The sequence below is a fragment of the Athene noctua genome, chromosome 9 (assembly GCF_965140245.1).
Source record: "Athene noctua chromosome 9, bAthNoc1.hap1.1, whole genome shotgun sequence".
In the NCBI taxonomy this organism is placed as follows: Eukaryota; Metazoa; Chordata; class Aves; order Strigiformes; family Strigidae; genus Athene; species Athene noctua.
In genome coordinates this window covers 9,752,529-9,769,985 of record NC_134045.1, presented here as the reverse complement: position 1 = coordinate 9,769,985, position 17,457 = coordinate 9,752,529, and the positions used below count along the sequence as shown (strand labels likewise).

At 33.9% G+C, this 17,457-nt stretch overlaps 1 protein-coding gene across 2 annotated transcripts in view; it reads right to left on the bottom strand.

Annotated features, from left to right (window-relative positions):
- The window catches only part of RPGRIP1L (RPGRIP1 like), an 80,733-nt gene that overhangs the window by 9,462 nt on the left and 53,814 nt on the right, over positions 1–17,457 (bottom strand). For both annotated transcript variants that reach the window (XM_074913405.1, XM_074913406.1), the window contains exons 22-23: positions 9,071–9,254; positions 3,091–3,175 (exon numbers count right to left, since the gene is read on the bottom strand). In XM_074913405.1, coding sequence (XP_074769506.1) covers positions 3,091–3,175; positions 9,071–9,254 — 269 coding nt within the window. The remainder of the gene's footprint in view (positions 1–3,090; positions 3,176–9,070; positions 9,255–17,457) is intronic.

Sequence of the window (17,457 nt, the reverse complement as noted above, 5' to 3'; positions counted from 1 at the left end):
ATCACAGCGGGGTGACTGTTAGAAGAATGGATTCCTCCATTCTTCACATATGTCTCTGTTGACACTTGTCAGAAGAGCATATACTCTACTGCCAGGTCTGCAAGCATTGCAAGTACAATCTGGCATAAGGAATCAGGGAAGTTTCTCTATATAAGACCCGAATTTCTACGCTCTTTAAAATGCTGAAAGGCAACAGGGGACTACAAACAGAATGAAGAATAAAAAATAACTATGACACAGTTACAGTAGGTTAAATGGACTGCCAGAAATGCCTCCTGCTAATAAGTGATTTAAAGACTTGAACATTTAAGGAAATAACTATGGGTTCAGATGATAAAATAAAATAAAAATGTTGTATCTTTTTTTGCAAAGTTTTAGAAATGTTAGTAAGTACGGCTTCCTAACATAAATAATGAATTGTAATTTGAATCCCTATTAAACAGAAGAAACAAAACAAAAAGACTACCCATGTCACACAGGACAGGTATAAGAAAAAACAAGTGTTCTGACAAAATTTCCATATTAATGATAGAGACACTGTCTGTCTGAAACCATAAAGACAAAGATGCTGGTAAAAAGAGAACCATCTTTAGATTTTTTATAATTTATTTCACAGCATATTTTCTTGAATAGTGAATATTCTTGCATTTTCTGTCACTAGAGCTATTTATTCAAATGTGGAACCAAAATCAATATTTGTAATAAACACAATGATTTCATATCAAGAAATGAAATTGAAAGAAAAATCAACTTTGTTTTGAAATTTCTTTTAATGAACAGTAAACCCCACTCCCAACAAATTTTAGATTGGGTATTAGGAAAAATTTCTTCACTGGAAGGACTGTCAAGGACTGGAACAGGCTGCCCAGGGAAGTAGTTGAGTCACCACCCTGGAGGTATTTAAAAAATGTGTAGATGTGGCATTTAGGAATATGGTTTAGTGGTGGACTTGGCAGTGTTAGGTTAATGGTTGAACTAAATGATCCTAAAGGTCTTTTCCAACTTGAACGATTCTATGATTCTATGACATAAACATAATTTCCCATATAAATGCCCCATCAATCTATGGGGGGTTTTTTATTTGTAAGTATAAACTAAGAGAGTACAAATCTGTGAAATGCATTATTTTCAGGGCCAAGTTGCCTCCTGTTTCAACTTTGGATTAGGCTATAGTTGCAGCTTTGGCTTAGCAGTAATTTTATGTATTATACTAATATATCTTTTAACACCTGAGAATATTTGTCTTTTACAAGTGACATTCATTAAAGTGACTTTCCATTTGGAAGACAAAACCAGCATGTGATGTATCTATTTATTTATGTTTTAATATAGACCCATCATTTTGAGTATCATTTCTAACAACATTTTTTGTAACAGGGAGAAAGTGCACCTGAAAACTTAATACACCACTTAATATACATAACACATAATCTATGCTTCTGTAATCTGGCACAGCACAAACACCAACAGTGTCAGGGTAAACCATGTGCAGTCAATTTTCAATGATATTTATATCCTTGATAATTTGGTTTCCTGAGCTTTAAAGGATTAGTTTAGTTCAGTTCCTGTTTCAGCTGAAAAAGCTCTGATATTAGTTTGTAAGGCTTGTGATAGAAAACATGTGTTGAAGATATAACTAGGCCAGGTTTAAAATGCATAGAGTTGAAAACATTTGGTGTATAGGCAGAATCTTTCCATAAATTTTGTTTCTTGGTGGTCCTCTTGCTAGGATAAAGTGGGGAACAGGACTACTAATGAACTTCCTGCCTTGCTCTTTAGTCAATGCAGAATTGAAATTTCACCACAGACCAAACTAGACACACCGATAAATGCAGGAAACAACCTGCCCCCTAACAGAGGACGGTACCATGATGGCACACGTAACATGAATACTTCTGTGGTGGGAAAAAGTTCATTGCTGTTATTTATTTTACCTTATTTTTACCTTAGGTTTGTTAAATATTTAGTATGGATATCTAAATACTCAGAGCCCACAGACTGGCTATTTTCCTTTGCTGAATTATCTGTCAAAGAATATTTTGTCCTCGGTGTCGTTAAATTCTTAGTAAAACATGTTACCTACTTTCCTAATCTATATATGGTAAAAAAAACGTCCTCTGCTTGCTTATTAAGTGAAGAATTTTTTAAAAAAAAAATCTCTGAACCTAACAATGTTCTGGTATGATATTTCCATCCCAGCAAGTCATCATTTCATGGTGTTCCATGTTCCATTCTCCTTTCCAGTAAAACCTGCTTCCTGGCCAAGACATGAAAATCAGCTTTAGAAGGGAAATGGAATGAAGAGAGATCATTCACTCTCTTACTGCAGAGTGAATCTGTGATTTGTGAATAAATAAGTAAAAGATTTACAAGTAACTCCTACACTTCAAATACAATCAGCAGGTATTCTATTCTTCTGCAAATTAAATGCATCTTTAAATTAATAATTGTTACATTTTAATGAAGATTGACCTTCAAGAGGAAACAATCAAAGGATGTCATTGATTCTCTCAAAGTAATGTGCATGCTATCTCAATCAAAAATTTGAATAAGAAAAAAATTATTATTACGAGCTTGGACAAGACTAATTTATACTTTCTCTCATATGAATTCATATAATAGCTGCCTGCTACATCTATGTGTGTGTATATATATATGGTTTCGGAAATTCTAGGGTGAGGGAACACTTTCTGAAGCTCTTACATCTCTTTTAGTACTCTGAATTCAGAAAGCAACAGATGTATTACTCTACCATCAGGCAGATATGTGCCTTTCAAATTCATTATTGATAGAATGTTGATGACAGAATCTCTCTTTTTCAAAACAGTTGTTGAAAAAAACCCAAAACCCATCACTAAAACAATATTAAGAGATGTTGCAATATTCCATGCTGCACAAACCTACTCAGGGAAGAAACGTAAATCAATTGCCACATCAGAATGTAGGTATCATTTCTAGATGCCACAAAATTTTCTCTAGTTATTTAAGTATTAACTTCTCAGGGATACCTCCTCAATAAAATCAAACAAGTCAAACCCTAAACATTATTTATGAAGATGTTTAATAGAGTTTTTCATCACTAATAAGTACCTGTCAGTATGTAGATCTGGCTTTAGAAGCATAGACTTGAGATACTCTCTTCTTGCGCCATTATTTGCCTTATCCACATGTATCACTGCAAAGCAAATTGTAATTAATATAATTAGTTATCAAGTGTTTTTCATCTTTTAGAAGAAAGAGCATGAGGAAAAGAACAAAGAAAAACAAACATATTTTTCCCTTGTCTTTCCTATGGAAAAGTAACAATGTTAGAATCAAATTTGAAAGGTCATGTGATCTAATGGCATGTCACTGGCAGGTTTATATGCACACTGTCAAAAAAGATACAAGCAGCATCTAAGCATGCCACATAGCTGTCATTTTCTGTTAATGGCAATAGCAGTCATGATTTTAAAAGCCAGTGGTCTTTATTGCTTTGTATTTGAAGTGATTTACTGCATTTTCTTCCACTGAGGAAGCTAGTGATAATGATAACGTATGGCAGAGTGCTTGTCCTTTTTGACAGCCTCAGTAATTTAATCCTCCTTTCCTGCCACAATATTTCAGTTAGAGAAACATCTAGACCAATGGACTGGACAAAATCCACAGCCTGGGGAGTGTGAGTGCTCTGAAAGCCTTTTATTGTTTTAATTTAAAATACAAACAAAAGGACCAGCTTTTAATTTTCGTACCATTAATATGACCTACAATGAAAAATAGCCTTGGTTTAGAAAAAAGAATAAAAGAATGAGAAACAGGATTTTAGGATATTCGTTAAGAAGTTTTGGGGCACCTTATATTAAGAAAGTAGCTGCTTTCTTGCAAATGGTATCAAACTATAAGTATCAGTAAAGTACTGTGAAAGATTATGAAAATTCAGGATGTGAAAATTGATAAACAGTGTTAAAAGGAATTATTTTTTTTCCCAAGTGAAAAATGCAGCTGCAAAAAAATTTTTATAGGACAGAACTAGAATGAATATAACCCTCAGAGAAAAAAACACAGCTCTTAGGAACATTTTTCGTTTGTTTTTGAGGGCAGGAGGAGGAGCTAGAACTTTGTCTGTCTTTAAATTCCAACATCTTTAATATTCACTCTCCTCTAGTTAACTCTGTCACTGTACTCTCACATCACATTAAGGTTTCCTTTTCCTATGTGCTGACAGAAATATTTAATGTATTTCACACTGCCTTCTACTATCCATAACAAACTTATTTGTATAAACAGAAATTACCAATTCTACAAAGGAGCACAGAGTATTGGAATACAGGAGTATGAAAGAGATAAGCAGGCTCAAATTAATTCCTGACAGAGGGATTTATTAAGGAATATATATGCCTACAGAAGTCTTTCTCAGAAGCACACCTTCCAGAGGTAATCTTTCTCCAATTTTTTCCAAAGCTGTTCCTCAGCTCTTACCTGGCCAGCAGAGTCACTATTAGAAATCAGCTACTTTTAGCAAACAGCCAGTACAATTGGTATATGAATCATTCAAAGGAATCTGCACTTTAATGCCTTTTTCACCACTAACAGAACTAAGAGCATTGTGTTCTGTCTTGGAATCCTTAGCTTCCACCGACAATAGTCTTACTTTCTTAGACAGGTTAAAAGAAGATGTTACTGACATCTGCTATTCTCTTGGGCATGTGGATGACTTTCCACATGTGCTACTCTCATGGCCAAGTGCTCCCGAGGCCACCACAGGAAGTGATGGGGAGGCAGCAGGGAGACAGATGGACAGCCAAAGAACTTCAAAGGAGCTGCCACATCAACAGATTCTTCTCTTTCCCATAAGCATCCCAAATGGAATTTCCTAAGTTTACTAATTCTGTATTTAAACAATTTTAAGTGGAAATTATTTACCAACCTCGAGTTCGAATTAATTTCACTAAATGGAAAATTCATCACAAGAAGTCCATTCAGGTCTGAGGAAAATGATTAACCATAGTGAAAAAGTATTTTTAGATCTTGATGAACAACATGCTTTCATATCACCCCTTAGCACTGCCTGAACTTAGAATTATAACATTGCTCCAAGGCACAGAACATCTCGTATTTCCATCCAATTAATTGAAAAACAATTCAAATTAACTTGTGACAGCTTACATCTAAAATGATAATTTTAAAGTTTTTCCTAAAACCTGAAGATTACAGTGACCCTGGGACCTTGTTAAAAATCACTGCAATTCCAAACATTAACATAACTGGGTCTGTTATAGCTTTTTTTTTTTTCAGAGTTCACTTTCTAACAAAATGAAATTACTGTGATAAAGCAGAGTTGCATCACAGTGATGAGCTTTAATGGAGAAAAGAAATAAACACAAGGAAGTATAACAATGTTTTCTGATGCAAGGCCTTAACATTTTCATTAGTTATACTGAGGAATCTACCTTTTAGAATATGGATCTTCAGAAGAATCTTTAAATAAAAAATAAACCCCACCATCTTTTTCCCACCTTCCCTTTCTTTGGTCTACTTACACTTGTACTTCAAGTTGTTCAAATAACCACCAGTTCACTCAAGAGAGAAAGTTTTCTGATTAAATGTTGTATAAAATATTGGCAAAATTTTGTAAACCTTTCTCTACTGCTGCTGTTTGTTCTCTAAAACCACTGTATACAGTGATAAGGACATATTTCAGACCATCTACCAATCCTTTTAGTAATTTTCTTGCCATCTCAGCATTTTCATAGTTAAGTCCTCATATTTAATAAAATATAAATGCTTTTTGTTAACATTTATGAACTAACCTGAGTTTTGTAATTTAAATAATTGTGGCCCTGACAAGAAAAATATTTATTTTACTGAAATTAAGAGTTAAGTATCAATCGATGCATTTATATATGAGGGAAACTGGGCTTTATTTGCTTGGAGAAATATATTTCCCTATATTTTTCTGACAGTGCCATTACATTCACTTAAAAGTATATATTGTGACATGACTGGAAATAAATAATTTCTGGCACACAATTTTAAACTGCATGTCCTGGTATGGTATGGTTTCCAGATGAAACCAGTACACTGCATTAAAAAGTTCAAATATGAATTCATTGCTTACTATGATCTGTAACATGCCCTGACATCAAAACCAAACCATACCAAAACAAACCCCATCAAAAAATCAAAATCCTTCCTTTCTACCAAATTATCCTGACAGACTCATGGTATAAGGACAAATTTGAAAGTTCCATTCTTCTTTGAATTTATGGTTTTGTACTGTTTGGAAGCATTCTTGGATATTCTCTTTCTATCACCAATGAACACAACAGCCCCTCTCCTCAGTCAGAATGGCCATCAGTAGATGTAAACAACGTCACGGCAAATCAAGAGTTACGCAGTATAACCCTAGAGGGTATAAACCTCCCATTCAAGTTTCTTTTCCAAGAAGAACTTGCAGGAAATAAAATGGTCTTCTAACCATTCCTAGTCAAAAAGTCATAGACAAAATAAACAATTAATGTCAAGTTAAATGCTCTAACCACTTGTGAAAAGGGAAATACATTTTTGTATGTCCAGATCAATGGAGTTCTACTATATTGTTTTCCAACATGATTCCATCAATCTTCTGGAATCTCTTACACGTCAAGCAATGACAGTGAAGGATGTGCAAAGGTATGGAAAAACTTCAAATGTTTTTTAAGCAACAAAGCTCATGGACCCTTCTGTATCAATTAAGAGGTTTTTAACAGTCAAACTGTTCCAGTCATAAAAAATGTAAAATGTTTTATTTATAAGAATTAATTTTTATTTTTAGATTACTTATGGACTTACCCTGATGTTCTCCACGCAAAAATCTAGAGTACTATTAGTTTCCTTCTAAGCTCAAAGTAAATTTCTTTCTACCCATGCAAATCTCATTTTTATTAAAGAAAATATTCAATTTACCTCAAATATTCAACATATTCAAGTCTAATTAGACATGACTAAGAGATACAGTAAAGCTATAGTAAACACACATGCAGATTTCATTACTATTAACTTACTGGCTTTCCAACTGACATTATCAAAAACCAGATTCATTAGGCTTTTTTCCCTCTATATGCAAAGCTCATCTTGAGTAGTAATTAGATGACCAATTATCTAAGCAAAACGCTGCAAATAACAACCATATTAGTATTATGCTGCAGAATACAGTCCGGAAGCAATTTAGACCAAAACTATCTTTTGATTTTGATTAATTAGGATATTTTAAACAGTTCTATATTTGATACTGAAGCAGCAAATAGAATAATCAAAGCCATGAAGCCAGGTTTTGACTAGCAGAAATAATATGATGCAGCAATACCACACTGGAAAGCCTTATGGATTACAGTCTCTACAAATCATGATACTATTTTCAAATATCACAGCTTGAAATATAGTTAAGTTTCATAACTGTCTTAAGAGTCTGAAATTTCATTCTGTATTTGTCACAGCTTTGCTGCATTTTGCTAGTTTAACTTTGCAGAGTCAATACTTAAAAAACTAATATGCTTAGACCATATCCAATATACACAGGAATCAGAATATTGTGTAAGAATTTTTATACCTTCTGAATGCTTCTTATGTTCAAAGCAGTAAGAATTCAAGAAGGAAGATAAATGAGAAGTGTTAAATAGCTTTTATTGGCTTGCGGTGTTATTTCAATGAGGTTTAAAAAAAATTTACTTCATTTTTGATTGCCTATCTAGAACATCTGGAAAAGTGTTTACAGCAGCTAGCAAGATGAATACTGTTCAGCTCATAAAAAGAGTTCTTACTTATCTGATACCACATTTAGTATATGCCAGAAATCTCATTTGTTTGAATGAAAGAGTTTGAAGTACTACTAATTTTTGTGGTGGGTTGTGTTTTTTTATTGTTTTGTTGGGTTTTTTTTCCCCTAAAGCCTTACAAAGATTACTGACTTCCTCAGAGTCACAGAAGTTAACACATTGTGCCCTGTCCTGTCCTCTATATTCTCTCTCAAATGGGCAGTACCACTATAGCGATGGTTGATGTGACATCTATGAGGGATTTCAGTCTTCAACTATGGGGTAATCCAATAGTTTATTAGGAGGATGTGAGTAAATTCTTTGGCAAATCTAAAATCAGGTTTCTAGATGGTAGCAATTTTAAAGATCTGACTGCGACACCACTTTTGCAAAGCCACTATTACAAAATTATTTTTAAAAGAATGCTTAATTTGAATGCCTGGATTAATGGTGTGTCGCAAATAACAAACTGATTCACCTGCTCCACAATACTCTCAGCTAAAAATGCAATACTTAAAGTCCAAGACAACATAAAGCACTCAGACTGAATCTTAAATGAAATAAGACTTTAATGGGAAAAAAAAGTTAATGAATAACTGAAATACTATGGAATAGCTGGGAAAGTAACAAGAGAATTATCAATTATTACAATAGATCTGTGTATGCTATTAGTGTACATAACATTGTGTACTGACATCAAGTATTTTCAAATGTTCATTTATTAGAGAAGAGCATATGGAACATGCAGGATTAAGTATTATGAAGTAAATAGCAATGTATTAGTATTAAATATGGCTGAATAATTTCCTATTTCAAAAAGTTCTTATTCAAGAAACACTGAGTATTCCCAAGTGATGATTGAGTACAATTACTTATCTTCTCTTTTTAACTGTATTTTAGTTGTACATGGTTACATGGAATATTTTTCTCTTCCTGTATCATCATGTACTGACAGAAAAATCAGTTCATCGTGTTCTTTTTAAAGGAATACATAAATTTTAGTTACGTATAGCCTAATTTTAAAATCTATGTGCTAGCAACATATTTAAATATATTATAATGTTACTATTTCATGCACAAGCCTACTTCAATAATTAATTTCCTACTTGATAATTGCATCTGTACCTCATTTCTTAAAAACCACCTCTAATATCTCCCCCAAACTTGGGAAATAGACAATCAGTGCACAGATAAATGCAACCATAATATGTAGAGGAAGAAGGCTTTATTAGCAGATATTTTCATAAGAGAGAATTTAATAGAAGAAACAAGCCTGATCAGGAATAGATCATACTTACCATTGCTATAGTTATAGTGAATCCTCTGACCACTTGTTGGTTTTGGAAGTGACAGTGGGGTCTCCTCTGTAAGAAAATTGTATAATCTCCATTCTACAAACAGCTGCTCTATTGTTTCATCTGATGCAATTCGTGACTCAGTAAGACCAAGTGATATAATTTCAATACGGATTTTTTCAGTTGCCTATTTAAATACAAAGCAAACACATAATACAAATTATTTTGTGTTTCTTGAAGTGTTTCACAAAACAAACATACATGTAAATCATTGGCTATTTTGTATGATTAACACTGATTGATTGATTTTGACATAGACACAATGAGATTCTAAAGCCCCAGGGTCTCTAGGTGAGAAGACTGATGCAACAGATACTGATTTACATTCAGTGTTAAAAATATTTTTGCAATAGTCGTACTCTGCTGGAGAAGATTAGGTTAAGGTTATCTTCATGTACAAATCATATCTGAACCTCAAATTTCAGTTGCCATTATTTTTAGCTACACAGCAAAGTGATTTGTATCTTGACCCTATAGCTGCTTGAAATAGTCTCAGTAATATTAGGTACCAAAGCTTTCCAAATGAAAGAGAATTGTTACTCAGTGCCTACTGCAGACTATACTACAAGTAGTTCAGTAAAAATCCATCAAGTCACAAAGTAGTTAGGCATGTAAAACAATGTATTTATATGGAATTCAACTTTGTATACTGAACTTTTCTAGTGAAATAAAATATACATTTAAAAGTTAAAATTAACAATCTGATAATAAAAGTAATATCCCAATTGCTCTTCACCAGAGCCTATTATTATCTCTAACTAAAAGTACATTTTTCTGTTGCTGTATGAAATTGTTTCATATTGCTTGGCAGAGTCTGTATTACTTGTGTACAGATAAATTTTAATAAGGTTTATGTATTTAAGTAGGAATGTCAGACTCCACAGAAAAAATCACAAATATTTCCCTAGGTAACTCTAGGGAAATAGGTAATTCAAAGAAAGAAAAGCCACTATGGTTTCAAAATTGGACGACATAGGTGAGTATTCAAAGAGCAAACAGAACACGCTGGAGTTCAGCAATGTAAAAAAAAATTTTACTTCTTTCCTTTCTTTTCAAGTTCATAACTTTTTAAAAAATATTTCACCTATATGAAATATTTCGACAATTTTTGATTGTAAACTTAAATCACTAAGTAATAAATGATACTAATAAGATTAGCTTTCTAGATTCAGTGTTAGAACTACAAGTCAATATTCTAATTTATTATGGAGATAGCTTATATTTTTTCCAAGCAAATTATATAATTAATCAAACTGAAAAGCAGGTGTATCCTATTGTAAAAATATCCATTATATAGAACAATTTCCCTTGCTGTCAAGCCCTTTCAATATTTGATGAAGTAATTTTACCCCCTCCTTTCAAAAGACATTTTCTTTTATTATGTATCCTAAGACACTTTAACTAAAAACCCAAATCTGAATATTTCAATAAGGTTGTTTTATTATTCAGTAGATTCATGGAAATTTTACTAGGATGACAGAGAAAATTCCACACCATTCTGTCTCCACTAATACAGGTACATGGCTTCAGCTGGCAATATTACTGGGATTAGCATAGAATGATGAAATATTTAAAGGAAATTTTTTTTTCTAAAATCTAATAAATCAAATGACTGCCAAATGTCATTAAAGTGATGGTCTTTGACTTGAATATGCTTTTCATATTCAAATTTGAAAAGAAAGAGATGAAAGCCTGGAAAGGTTACTCAGTTTCAACTAATAACCTCAAGCACTCTACATTCACATGCATAAAAAATGAAATTGGCTCTATTGTCTAATTTTACTTCAGAAACAACTCTTTTCTTCTTGCATTGAACAGATGTATTAGCATCTGTATTCAAAGTGATACGCTGAGTGGTTTTGTTCACCCCAAAGTATTTAGCAGCTATGTCAGACTAGTTTGTACACAGACAGTAGTTTATGAATCAGGTCCAAATACAATATCCTGTATTATAAAGTATTCCTTTTACATATCTTAAAATTTGTTTGACATATTTAACAGTTGTAATTGCATACTGTAGGCAAAGACTATTATAGTTTTTCAAGGACAGCAGGGTAAATCCAGGTCTTCTGCTTTCTATCTTACAAGGAAGCAAATAACTGATTCATACAATTAGAAAATCTCAAGAAAAAAAAAAACAACTTTAGAACTTAACAATCAAGAATATTTTAAGGCCTGGTTTTATTAATATTAAACAAGAGTACAGTATATACAAAGGAGAACAAAAGCTGATTAAAAAAAAGATATTTACAAATAAAAAATACAGAACTACTTAAGAACAGCATAGTTAGCATGTCATATTTCACTACCAGTACAAAACTGCTTGTATTATGTAGCCATGCTGAAAATATATGTAGCATCCAATATATGATAGGAATTAATTTTTAAACAGCCATTTATATTTCTATGATGCAGAGTGAAGTATGTTATTAAATATTTTCCTAAGTTGTTGGTTTTTTTAAGCCTTGGTCTCATTTATTAGACGTTATTCAAATGTAAAATGGATAGTTTGCCATGATCAATTACTTCCCCCAAATCATTCTACTTTGATGGCAATAAAATTAGTCTTTAAAATTAGTAGTTAAACCAAAATATAATATGAAATTTCCTCTAACAGAGAGGCTGGAAACAAGTATTTAAATAAAGAATAATAAAAGCTTTTAAAAATTGTCTCTGAGAAACCAGTTCAGTGTTTTTACTGCAAGTGAGGAAAAAAAAACATGGGCAAGATACTCAGTCTATGTCAATATCCTTTCTTTACAATTTGATATTGACTCTTTGTAATGAACACTACCCAGAGATTTGGAAGAATCACTGAACTCCTTTAACAAGCTTTAGAATTAGGTTAAGCAGTAAATGCATTGGACATTACATCAGAATTTGAAGTCTCAAAATAACTTTTCTCATCTTTCTGATTTCTGAGATTAAAAAGCCCTTTTTTTAATTCCATAAAATTATTGACTTCCATCTTCAAGAATCTGTAATTCTATATTTCAATTTCCTTTTTGGTGACAATAAAATTCTAAGATATGAAGGTGAATAATGAAATTTCAATTGACTCAAAAGGTCCACAATAGCATCCCACCGAATTAAGTGTTTTACAAAAAAAAAATATTTGTGCTTTCTGCACAGAACAGCAGCATTGAAAATGCCTTGCTTATAGGAACAATGTAAACAATATTCCTATTTTTTACATCCACAGTTTTACTAATATATTGCCCTTGAAAAACTCAAAATAAATGAAATTTTTTAACCTTAAAATCAACTTGGATCCTATCTTTACCAATGCTCAAACATATTTATGCTTTACTCTTTAATATTTTAAGGATTTATTTCCACAGTCTACTTACTTGTTCCCTTCTATTTCTAGCAGAGAGCCCATCAGATAAACTATATTGTTCAATAATCACAATTATACATTTGCTATCAATATGTTGATCACTATCAATATTACTTGACTGACAAATATATTGATTGAATGAGAAATTATCTTCTTCCTCTATTAAGTGCCAAATTCCTGTGATCATCTTATTAACGTTGCAAGAGAACTGCAAAGGAATGCTACTGTAGGAATCTCAACCTAATGTAACTATTCAGACACAGACATCACTCATTAAGTAATAATGATTAACAGGTCAACATCTTACATATACACATAAATATACATATTAAAAATAAATTATAGTCTTTAACTGTATGCAGTGACTCTTCATGTAATAAACAACATCTTTTATTTGTAGATTTTCCCCACAATGGTGTAGATGTGAGAACAGAGGGATACGGAAATGCTCCCTGTTCCTTCTCCAAACGGATAGGACTTACAAAAGTGCATGCAGAGAGATCTCTCCTTGTTCAATAGCTCTTTTGGAATCGGATTTACTGTGAAGGAGGTGAGGGCACATATAATCTTCCCCCAGCATCGTTGTTTTTGCCATGTCGTAGGAGGAGAATGCAATGACACAAGGTTAGCACCATAAAAAGGTTCAATGCAATCTCTTCAGCTCTGAACAAAACACACTGAACAAAAAACTTGTTCGGGTGAGCGGTGGGGGTTTTTTGGTAGCTACAGCAGTGGCCTCCTGTAAAAAGCTTCTCAAAGCTCCCCCAGCTCCAAGCCGGACCCACCTTTGCACCAAGGTTGGGCCAATTAGCTGCACCTCTGCAATAACGTATTTAAGAAGGGGAACCTGGGAGGAGTGGTAGGAGCTGTGAGGAGGAGTTGCAAGGAGAACTTCCGTGTGAACACCAAGGTTAGGGGAAGAACGGAGGAGAAGGGGGAGGTGGGCCAGAGCAGAGACTCCCCTGTATCCCGTGGTGAGACGGCAGGGCCGTCCCCCACCCATGGGGGCTACGGTGGAGCAGATACCGATTTGTGGCCCGTGGAGAACCCCACACCGACCCCAGTGGCTCGTCTGAAGGAGGCCAGGACCGCATGGGAAGAAGGCCCCGCTGTTGTAGTTCGGCACTGGGAGGATTGCAACTCGCAGGGGTGACCCACACACCTGTGGGGTGACTCATGTCGGAGTTGGTGTGTGGAGGGCTGACTCCTGTGAGAGGGGGACTGTGCTGGAACGGGGCAGGGGTGCCAGAAGTTCCTCCCCACCGCAAGGTAAAAGAAGTGGCAGGACTGACCACAGCCCCCATTCCCTGCCCCTGCGCTGCTGGGAGAAAGGAGATAGAGAAATGGGGAGCAAAGCTGGGCCCGGGAAGAAGGGAGGGGTGGGGGAAGGTGTTTTCAGGATGTGGTGATGCTGCTTATGGTCCTACTGTCTGTTATATGTTGTTGTTGTTAATGTCTGTATTAAATTTATGTTCCTTTTTTCTTCCCTTAACGAGTCTATCTTTTGCCTGTGACTTAAAGTATGAGATCATCCCTTCTTGTCCCTACCTCAAGTTTCCGGGTCTTTTGCTTCCCTCTTTCTCAGCACTGGGGGGAAGCATGGAGTGAGCAGCACCTTTGCTTATTTTCCCATTCACAGTGCTGGGAGGGGGAAGGGGGGAGTAAGCAGTTGCATGGTGCTCAGTTGCCCTCTGAGCTCAAACCATGACAGTGACAATGAGTATGTCCTTGGTTGGTGCCATTTTATCTACTGCAAAGTCCAAAATCACCATTTTCAGAGCATGAATTAATCTTTAATAACTTCAAAAGGCATGAACTACTTGCTGTAGACTGAGACAATTCAATGAATAGATATTGCCTCTACTATGCAAATCTGCAACATATCCATCAATGCAATGATTTTTTTTTTTTAGAGAAGACACTTTCTGACTCAGTATAAAACACCAAGCATTTTAGAAAATACTGAATCTTGAGGGATGCGAACCTTTCTCACCATGAGACGCAGCTATACATCTGTAGAGTCACATTTGCCCTTTGCTTATAATACAACTTTTAATCACTTGAATAATATAATTTCTTCCCTTCAAATGGCTTGCTTTCCCCAAGCTTTCTGAAGAATAAACATAAAGTTTAGTGTTTCTCCTGAAGTTGAACTGTTTTTAAAGATTTGGTTTTGCAAGTTGCCTGCGGCACTGCCTCAACTAAGAGCTTTTAAAGATAAACTGTTTCTAGGGATGGATAGATACGAAAAAGCAGATATATCTGGAGCTATTTGACTGGTGAGATACAAACTTCCTCAACTCTGACTTATTTTTTCCCCAAGAAGTGGGGAAGCCTACATAAGCAATATTGTTATAGTCCTGAACTAAGCTACACCCCTCTCTACTGCAGACTGTCTCAAAGAGGAGTATTAATTTCTTTTTAGGGTTTAAGACTCACCATTGATTATACCACTAGATAAAATAAAAAACAAATACCAACCTCATCAAATCTCAAAGCCAGTTAGCTACATCCGTAGCAACTAGTCACATAAGTAAATCAAATGCTCTGTACACTTTAAATTGCCTTTCAACATAAGTATGACCCTTAAATAAATAAGCATAAAAAATAATTTATTGATAAAAAGGTCTTACGCTGAACATTTTTAGTATGCTAATACACATCAATATTTAAGATACAGAAATAAGAGTAAATAAGTGCTGTATTACGTAAAAAACCAGAAAGACAAATATAATACGATTTCTGCTTTTGTATATATCTATGCATGTATTTTTCTATCTGTAGATCATAAGACTTCTTGTTTGATTTACAAAAATAAAATTTTAAAAAACTGTATTTGAAAGTTAATCCATTTAGAAAAAAACAAACCCTTTACTATGGGAAGATAGCATAAGTATCAGTATGGCATTTTCATTTGTTAAGAGTGCATCTGTAGCAAAAAAAAATAAAAATCAAATTACACAGTTGAAATACACCTGTTCTTTCTATTTAGAACTTTAGTATTTAATATTTGATACTGTGTTCTCCCCCCATTTTTATATTTTTGTTTGAGGATAATATAGACAGGCAAAAATGAATGGAATTTGATTCTTTCTCATATTACCCACAGTGTGAAAAAAATTATGCTTGATGACATATATTGCAGCTATTCAAAGCTCAAATTTAGTTTCAAATCCCATCCTTTGCTTTTTAGACCTCCAGTTAGAAAAATACTCCTTTCTACTTGTTAAGTCACCATAAGTTACTTCCATGTAAATGAGATCTGATAAATATATCAGAGTAAGCAACTGAGGAGCATTCATATTCATAACCAAAAATATATTACCAGGTAGGTTAAAAATGGCTCCTGTTGATACTTTTTCCTATGGGTTTATGCACTCAGCCTTAAATCTGACTTTCTGCTTTAAAACTCATTAGTCAGAATATTAAATTGTTACCTAAAAAGTAATGGGTTACTTAATGACTTAAGATTCTGTTGTTTTGAATAATTTTAAAAGCTGTTTTAACAAAAGGTCTTTGACTTTTTTTGGCATTATTTTCTCCTCTTCTTTCAGTTCTTCTATCAAGAAGAATGACTTGTAGTACACGCTTTTAATTATTACTTCAAATTATATTTGACAAGTGCTAGAAGTTGTAAATCCATCATTTCAGTGTACTGCCTATTCAAACTGCTGCCATCTCAAACTTTATCAGTGGCAAAAGACAACTTAAGTCTTTCCCGGATTCTTCAAATTTTCACTCTTTTGCTTCAGTTTCTGTCTAGTAGTGACCACAATAGTAAACAACCACCTCAAAGATGAAGAATGGCAAATGCTTCTTTCCAATCTTAGATCCATCAGTAATCTTTGAAAATACTGACTCTAAAAGCTTTAATAAGTTACTTTTATCTTACTCCGATAAGATGGTTCTGTTTCATGAATCTCGTTGCATTAAATATGCTGGGGCAGCACTTCCCCAATTTCTTATAGAAGAAAACCATAAAGGAGCTAAGGTTAGAGTCAGGCAAGACTAAGAGAATTCAAAGGATTAGTACTTCTGGCACAACTCAATCAGGCCAACTCAGCAACTCGGCAACACAGGATAATACTAAAACCCTAAAATTTTAGTTTCCTAAATTCAGATTAGATATTCACAGAACAAGCCAGTAAGAAAAGCACTGAGCACTCTGAAATCTCCCTGAAGTACACCAAAGGTACTCAAGCCATGCAGAAAACAGATGCAAAGAGAAACTGTCAGCCAGAATTTAACATTGCAATACAACGTCCAAATGATTTTCTCATTTTTCAATGAATGCGAATATGTCATAGGAGGAAGAGCACTATTTAAGTAATTCCAAGTACAAAAAAGACATAATAAAAGGAAAAGTATTTATTGCTTTGCTATACATAAGCTTTATGCTTTACATCTTCCCACCTATACATAAACATGATTCACTGACCAGCAGAATCACAGGGAATTGGTATTGCTTTTTAACGGTGTTTTAAGAGAGACTTTCATGTCAAAATTAATTAGACTCTGAGATCTTAATTTACAGGAACTGATAATGACAGTTTCTAATAAACTGCTATTAGCATTTATAATATACTATACTATAATATAATAATATTATATTATAATGCACTCACAGCATCTGCAACAAAAAGAAAGGGGTAAACACACGTATAGAAAAGAACAGGACCACCATAAAATAAATCGGTTTTGCCAGTGCCAGTAATTGCCTTATGGGCACATTTTAAGACAACTTGGAGGCTGACAGCAGTAAATTTTATTGTGATAATTGAACGCTATATTATGTGCTATAAGGATAAAGTGTAGACATGAGGGTGAAAGGGAGGAGGGGATGGAAAAGATTTTTTTAAATATATTTTTTTTAAATATAAAGACCATGCCAAAGAAAATGCAAATTCCCAGTTTTGATGTCTATTTTGAGGATCTGAAACAAGGCTTTTAATCAATGTATTATACATCAAATTGATAATGTTAAGTTCTG